Raw genomic sequence first — 7,496 nt, 5'->3', positions numbered from 1 at the left:
CCCTCATAACATATCAACTTTAGCCGCTTCTGTTTCATAATTAATAAAGTTTCCCAGGCTCAGGTGGCGTGGGGCATACTTTATTTCCTCAAGGACTGCTTTAATGAACGGTGGAGCCGAGCCAAGGACGTACTTTGATCTCTTGGTAAGCGGTCAGCTATAAACAAGAAAATTAAGAAATACAGAGAAAGATCAGGCAAGGTGTCAGGAGGGCTCGCTCTCAGGGCCATCTCCAGATAGAGATCTGCCTATGGCATCAGGTCCTATCTCGACCACTGATTGCCAGGGGGACCACCTGGGGCTTCGCTCCAAGAAGCTCTAACCCCAATCCTTCAGCAGGCAAAAGCCAGCGCAGAGGCATTTTGTCACTACAGGGCAGTCACTGCTGTGGACGGGGCATTGGGAGTCTGTCTGTCCTTGTGTGAGAGGGATGTTATTGTAGAAGGTGTGTCCTAGGTGTGTCCTTGGAGAGGGTGTGCATTCTTTTGTGATAGGGTGGTTGTCCTTGTGGTAGGAGGCTTGTTGGTGGAGGAGGCCATTGAACAAGGCCTGTCCTTGGAGAAGACAGATGGGGACTAATTGGATGTGTGTCATTGTGGGAGAGGGTGTTTCCTCCTAGGAAGAGGCAGGTCCTTGTGGGATTAGGCATGTCCTTGGTCCTTGTGGTAGTGGCGTTGTGTAGGGGGCATGTCCTTGTGGGAGGTACTATGTCATTGAGTGAGGAGGAATGTCATTGCAGGAGGTGTGTGATTATGGGATGTCCTTATGTGATGTGGTATCTCCCTGTGGAAGGTGCATGTTCTTCTGGGAGGAGATGTGTATTTGGAGGTGGCGTGAACTTGAAGAAGGGGGTATGTCTTTGTTGGAGAGGGTGTGTATTTGTGGGCAGAGGCGTGTACTTGTGGGAGAAGAAGTACAAGGAAGCTTGTCATTCAGGGAAAAGGTGTGTTCTTGTGGGAGTGGGCGTGTTCTTGAGGAAGGAGATGTGTCCCAGTAAGAGTAGGTGCGTCATTGTGGGAGTAGGTAAGTACTTTGTGGGAGAGATGTGTCCTTGTGGGAGTGGGCGTGTTTGAGGAGACGTGATATCTTGGGAGCAGGCATATCTTTGTGGAAGGAGGCATGTCTTTCTGGGAATAAGTGTGTGTGTCATTGCAGAAGGAGTATCCTTGTGGGCAGAGGTATGTCTTCCTGTGAGGATGCATGCCATTGCAAGAGGCCTGTCCTTGTGGGAGAAGGCATGTCCATGTGGGCATTTCCTCCTGTCCTTGTGGGAGTAGGTATGTCATTGTGATAGTGGGCGTTCCATGTGGGAGGGGCATGTCTTTGATGGAGGAGACTCATCATAGGAGACGAGTCCTTGAGGGAGGCTACATCTCACTATGGGGGTTGTCCTTCTGGGAGGTGGGGTGATACTGATGGTAGATGAGTGTATTTAGAGGTGATGTGAACTTGAGAGAGGGTGTGTATCTTTGTCAGAGGGAGCCATGTACTTGTGGGAGGGGGTGTCACCTTCTTTGAGGAAATGTGTCATTCTGGGAGGAGGCATGACCTTGTAGAAGAGGGTGTATTCTTTACAGAGGAGGTTACTCTTCCTGAGAGTAGGTGTGTCCTTGTGGGAGCAAGCATTTCCAACAGGGAGAAGGCAAGTCGTTGTAGGTGGGGGTGTGTCCTTGAGGGAGGAGGTGTGTCCTTTCAGAATAGGTGTGTCCTGATGAGAATGGTGTTTCCCTGTGAAAGGGGTGTGTCTTTTAGAGAATGAGTGTGTCCTTGTGGGTTGGGCCACGTCCTTGTGGGAAGGATGCATACTTGTGGGAGGAGGTATGTCCATGAAGGAGGATCTAAGTGCTTATTGGAGGGGGCATGTCCATGAGAGGGTGTGTCTTTGCTGGGTGGGGCACATCTTCATATTGGGAGGCCTGACTTTCATGCAGGAGATGTGTCTTTGCTTGAGGCATGTCCTTATAAGAGTAGGTGTGTCCTTGTGTGAGGAGGTGTTTCCTCCTTATGTGAGGCGTGTCCTTGTGGGACAGGGTGTGTCCTTGATGGTGGAAGTGTATCCTTGAGGGAGGGATCAGTCCTAGTGGGAGGAGTCTTTCTGGGATTAGTCGAGTTAGTGCAGGAGAAGTCCTTGTGGAAAGTGGCACAAGTTGTGGAAGAGAACATTTCCTTTAGGGAGGGGGCTTTTGCTTGCCGGAGGAGCCAATACTTGGGAACGCAGGCATGCCCATGTGAAATTGGGTGTGTCCTTCTGGGAGGGTGTATGTCCTTGTGGGAGGAGGCATGTATTTGCAGGAGGTTGCTTTGTGGGAGGGCACATGTCATTTTGGTGGGGGACAAATCCTTGTGTGAGGGGCATGACATTGTAGGAGATGTGGTCTTGTAAGATGTGGCATGTCCTTTTTTGAGGAGGCATGTCCTTGAGGGTGGGGGCTTGTTGGTGACAGGAGAGGTGTGTCAATGCAGGAGGTGTGCCCTTGTTGAAGGGATGTGTCCTTAGGGGAGGGGGTATTTCCTACTGAGAGGAGGTGTGCACTTTATTTAAGAGGCAGGTCCTTGAAGGAAGAAGTGTGTTATTATTGGAAAGGTTATGTCCTTGTGGAAGGTGTGTCATTGAAGGAGGTGTTTCCTTATGAGAGGGGATGTGTCCTTCAAAGAGGCGTGGTATGTGGTATGTTCCTGTGGGAGGAGACAATTCTTTTGGGGAGGGATATGTCCTCTGGGAGGTGTGACCTTGGTGCAAGAGGCTTATCTTTACAGGAAGTGAGAACTTGTGGAAGGGGCATGCTCTTGTGAAGGGGTGAAAATTGTGGGAGGATACATGTCCTCTTTGCAGGAGGAGTTAATTTTGTGGGGTGGGCATGTCTTTCAGAGAAGGGTCATGTTTGTGGAGAAGGTGTGTCATTGAGATGTGCCTTTGTGGGAGGCGTATGTCCTTGAAGATGTGCCTTTCAGAAAGGGATGTGTCATTGCAGAAGGTGTGTCCTTGTTGGAGGGGGCGTGTCTTTGCAGGGGGCATGACCTTGTGGGAGGGGTGTGTCCTTAATTGAGGCAATGTGTCCTTTATTGAGAGGTCATGACCTTGAGGGAGGTACATGTTCTTTATTGAGGGGCATGTCCTTTATTAATGGGGCCTGTCCTTGTGGGAGTGGGCATGTCCTTGAGTGAGTAGAGGTGTCCTTTTGTTAGAGGACATGTCATTGAAGGAGGGGATGTATCCTTGTATGTGGGGTCATGTCCCTGAGGGAGGAGGCATGCCTTTCAGGGAGAGGGTACATCATTATAGGAAGCATTTCCTTGTGGTAGGGGACTCTATCTTTATTGGAAGAGGCATGTGGTTTTGGGTGTGTACTTGTGGGAGGGGGCATGCTCTTGTAGGAATAGGATGTCCTTCTGAGAGTAGGCCTGTCCTTCTGGGATTGGGCATAAGTTTGTGGGAGGGGCTTGTCCTTGATTGAGGTGGCAGAACATCTTGAGAGGGAGCATGTCCTGTTTAAGGAGGCGTGACACCTTGTTGTAGAAGGCATGTCCTTGTGGAAAGGGCAGGTCTTTATGGAAGTGGGCGGGTCCATGTGGGTAGGTGTGTGTGCTTGTTGGAGGATGCACATCGCTGCAGGGTCATGGGATGGGTCATGTCCTTTTTGGAGGAGCAATGTTATTGCATGAGGCATGTCTTTGTGGGAGGAGGCATGTCCCTCTGGGAGGAGGCATATCATTGCAGAAAGTGTCCTTGTGGAATGAGGCAAGTCTTTGCATGAGGAGGCATGGCTTTGATACGGGAGTCACATCTGTAGGAGTCGTGAACTATAGTGAGAGGAGTGTACTTTTAAGAAGTGTGTCGTTTGTGACAGGGGGTGTGTTTTTGTGGGAGGAAGTGTGTCATTGCAGGAGTGTGTCCCTGTGAGAGGGGGCATATTACTGAAAGATGGTGTGTACTTTTCAGGAATGGGTGGGTCATTGTTGGAGGTATATCCTTGTGGGAAGAGGCATGTCCTTTTTTGATGGGGTGTGTCCTTGTGATATGTTGTTGATATAGGAGGCAAGTCATTGCAGAAGGCCTGTCCACATGAGAGGGGATGTGTCATTGTGGGAGGGGGTGTTTTCTCCTGGAAAGGGACACAGCCTTTTGGGAGGAGGCATGTCCTTGTGAGAGGTAGAACCTCTCTGTGGAAGGTGTGTCCTTCTGGGAGGAGGCAGGACCTTGATGGAGGGGGTGTGTAACTTGAGAGAGGGGGAGTGTCTTTGTCAGGGTGGGCATGTACTTGTGGGAGGCAGGGTATCCTTGTGGAAGGGTGAATCACCTTCTACCAGGAGGCATGTCATTCTGGGAGGAGTAGTGTCCTTGTGGGAGAGGACTTTGATGTAGGAGGGTTGCTATCTGTTGCTTTCATTGGTTAATTAATAAAGAAAACTGCTTGGCCTGATAGGTCAAAACACAGGTAGGCGGGGAAGACAGAACAGAATGCTGGGAGGAAGAAAGCAGTGAGACAGACACAATGGAGCCAGCCACCAGGTCAAACAAGGTGGATCTTTCCCATGGTGCTACACAGATTATTAGAAATGGGTTAAGCAATATGTAAGAATTAGCCAATAAGAGGCTGAAACTAATGGCCCAGGCAGTGTTAAAATGAATACAATTTGTATGTTGTTATTTCGGGTGTAAAACTAACCATGCGGGAGCCGGGTGGGACGAAAAACAGGCCTGCTTGCCTTGTTACTACAAGACATGTCCTTATAGGAGGGACCATGTCATTGCAGGAGGTGTGTCCTTGTGGGAGGGACATTTTCTTGTGGGAGGGGCCATGTTATTGAAGGAGGTGTGTCCTTGTAGAAGGGGCATTTTCCTTATGGAGGAGGCAGTTCATGATAGTAGAAGTGTTCTTGTGGGAATGGGTGTGTCCTTGTGGGAGGGGGATGTCCTTTTGTGAGGAGCTATGTCCTTGAGGGACTGAGCACTTTCTTGCAGCGCAGCAGGGGGCATGTGCTTGTGGCAGAATCTTATCCTTATGGGAGAGCTTGGGCCACTTTGGGAATTGTCATGTTGTTGAGGGAGGATGTATGTCACTGTGGGAGGGGGGTGTGTCCTTGTGAGAATAGACATGTCCATTTGTGAGTGGACACGTTCTTGTGGGAGTGGGCATGCACTGTGACAGGAGGCATGTCATCATATGAGGAGGCCTGTCTTTGATACAGGAAGTGTCTTTGCAGTGGGTGAGATTGGAGGGAAGGGGCAGCATGTTCTTGTGGGAGAGGGTGTGTCCTTGAGGAGGAAGGTGAATTATTGTGTTGGGATGTCCCTGTGGGAGAAGGCACACCTTCCTTGTAAGAGGTATGTCATTGAGGAGGGAGGTATGCTCTTGTGAGAGTAGGAGCATCCTTGTGGGAAGGAGCATGTCCTTGTAGAAAGGTACATTTTTTGTTGGGGGGGGTGTCTCCTTGTGATACTAGGAGTGTCCTTTTGGGAGTGAGGGAGTGTGTTCTTGTGGGAGGAGGCATGTCTTTTAGGAGACATGCAGGAGTGTCTTTGCAGGAGTGAATTTGTGCTATGGGGCAACTACTTGTGGGAGACCTGTCCTTTTTGGGGTGGGACTGTCCTCACAGGGGCATGTCCCATGGCTACCTTTAAGTGTCAGCCTCAAAGCCGGGTGGTGGTGGCGCACGCCTTTAATCCCAGCACTCGGGAGGCAGAGGCAGGCGGATCTCTGTGAGTTCTAGACCAGCCTGGTCTACAAGAGCTAGTTCCAGGATAGGCTCCAAAACCACAGAGAAACCCTGTCTCGAAAAACCAAAAAAAAAAAAAGTGTCAGCATTACCACCATGGCTACCTTTGTGTGTCAGCCTCATCACCATGGCTACCTTTGTGTGCCAGCCTCATCACCATGGTTACCTTTCCACATCAGCCTCATCACCATGACTACCTTTATGTGTCAGCCTCATCACCATGGTTACCTTTATGTGTCAGCCTCATCACCACGGCTGCCTTTTTGTCAGCCTCATCATGGCTACATTTGTTGTGCAGAAGAGGAACCTGAAGCTAGAAAGTGGGAACACAAGGTGCCCAGTGACCAAGCAGAAACTTGCACCTGGGCTTCTTCTAATCACCCTGTTCCAGTGGACCTGCTGGCAGTTCTGCTCTTGGGGAAGCAGAGACTGGGAAACTTAGCCAGCTACTCAGATGCGTGGCCTCAGGCAGAAACTGTTGCGTGTCTCCAAGTTCAGATAGGAATAGAGGCTGGGCCATAGGGTAGCCATGATATGGGAGCATCTGACAAGCCAGCAGGGTAATCCAGCCATTAATCCCTTGAGCCAAGGGCTCCTGCTGGCAGGGCCCAGCTGGTGGGAGGAACAGGAATCAGCCCCATCATCCTCAGCCTCTGACTGTTCCTGTAGGCTTTTCCCCCCTTTTATGTGATGCTGGGGATGAAACCCATCATCAAGCCCTTCCTTCCTATGTTCCTTTATGGATGATAGAAAATTGAGCCCAGAGAATTTTGATGGCAATCTCTGCTCAGTAGCCCACCTTTCCAGTCAAGACAGCCTCCCCATCTCCTCAGCACATACCCAGAACCAACTTCCATCACAGCCCCCCACCTCAAGGGTTGAAGTTAGAGGCAAGCTTCCTTTCCTTCTTGAACTAAGAGATTCATTTGAGAAGTTGGAGGTTTGTCTACTATGTGTCTCCAGAACCTTGAACAGCATAAAACAGGGCAGTCAATGCATACTGACTGGGTGACCCACTGACAGGAAGAAGGGACTAGCAAATACAACCCTTCTGTTGGCAAATAATCTTGGGGTCCAGGCACTATACCAGCTGTTTTTCTGCTGTTTCACTCATTAAAGCCCAGGCAGCCGCGTGTGATGATCTGTGTGGCACTCAGGCAGGAGCTGCAGTTCTTAGATGGGTTATGGTCAAGAGGCCCTTTGACAACAGGCCTAGACTCTGTGTGGAGCTGTGGGAGGCACTCCAGAGGACACTAGACCTAGAGAAAACACATCGCAGGGCCTGTGAAGCAAAGCCAGCTTGAACCGGACCTGGGAGAGGACATAGGAGGATGTGACCGACGCCACTGACGTTTCATAGTGATGGTATGGATGCTGGGCAAAAGACAGATTGTGTGCCTGGGAGGCATAGCTAAAGACATTGGGGGGTGAGTTTGGGGAGTTCCTGTGCACTGAAGCCCTGATCTGAGCATTTGTTTTCTTTAGCAGACTCTTCGCAGAGCAAATTAAACTGGACCCCAGAACCCAGTGCCCTACCCCAGCTCTTCCCTCAATGAGCTCTGAAGCCTGTTGAGGATCTGGTCTGAGATTGAGGCTCAGAAGCACACCCCTTGCATGTAAGATTCAGGTTCAGCCAACAGATGGTGCTTAGTCTTATGATCAGGGTTCCTACCCCCACTGCTCTCTTGGAGGCAGACCAATGGTTTCGGTGGCAGTATGCATATGTGTGCCTATACGGCTATGTTCAACGGGCCCTTGGGCACCAGGCACCCCCGCCC

The 7,496-nt window shown here is 50.4% G+C and overlaps 1 protein-coding gene across 7 annotated transcripts in view; it reads left to right on the top strand.

Annotated features, from left to right (window-relative positions):
- LOC126495719 (kinetochore protein NDC80 homolog) overlaps nt 1–7,490 on the top strand; it is a 33,511-nt gene extending 26,021 nt beyond the window's left edge. For 5 of the 7 annotated variants that reach the window (XM_050133318.1, XM_050133315.1, XM_050133316.1 and 2 more), the window contains one exon: nt 6,838–7,490. In XM_050133318.1, coding sequence (XP_049989275.1) covers nt 6,838–6,975 — 138 coding nt within the window. In that variant the 3' untranslated portion in view covers nt 6,976–7,490. The remainder of the gene's footprint in view (nt 1–6,837) is intronic. The other 2 variants (XM_050133320.1, XM_050133319.1) reach the window with 2 other exon arrangements.
- Nucleotides 7,491–7,496: the final 6 nt, after the last annotated feature.

Source organism: Alexandromys fortis, unplaced genomic scaffold (assembly GCF_014885135.2).
Source record: "Alexandromys fortis isolate MF-2015 unplaced genomic scaffold, M_Fortis_MF-2015_v1.1 scaffold_555, whole genome shotgun sequence".
Taxonomy (NCBI): Eukaryota; Metazoa; Chordata; class Mammalia; order Rodentia; family Cricetidae; genus Alexandromys; species Alexandromys fortis.
The sequence above is the reverse complement of the archived record's forward strand: the minus strand, read 5'-3'. Positions and strand labels throughout refer to the sequence as shown.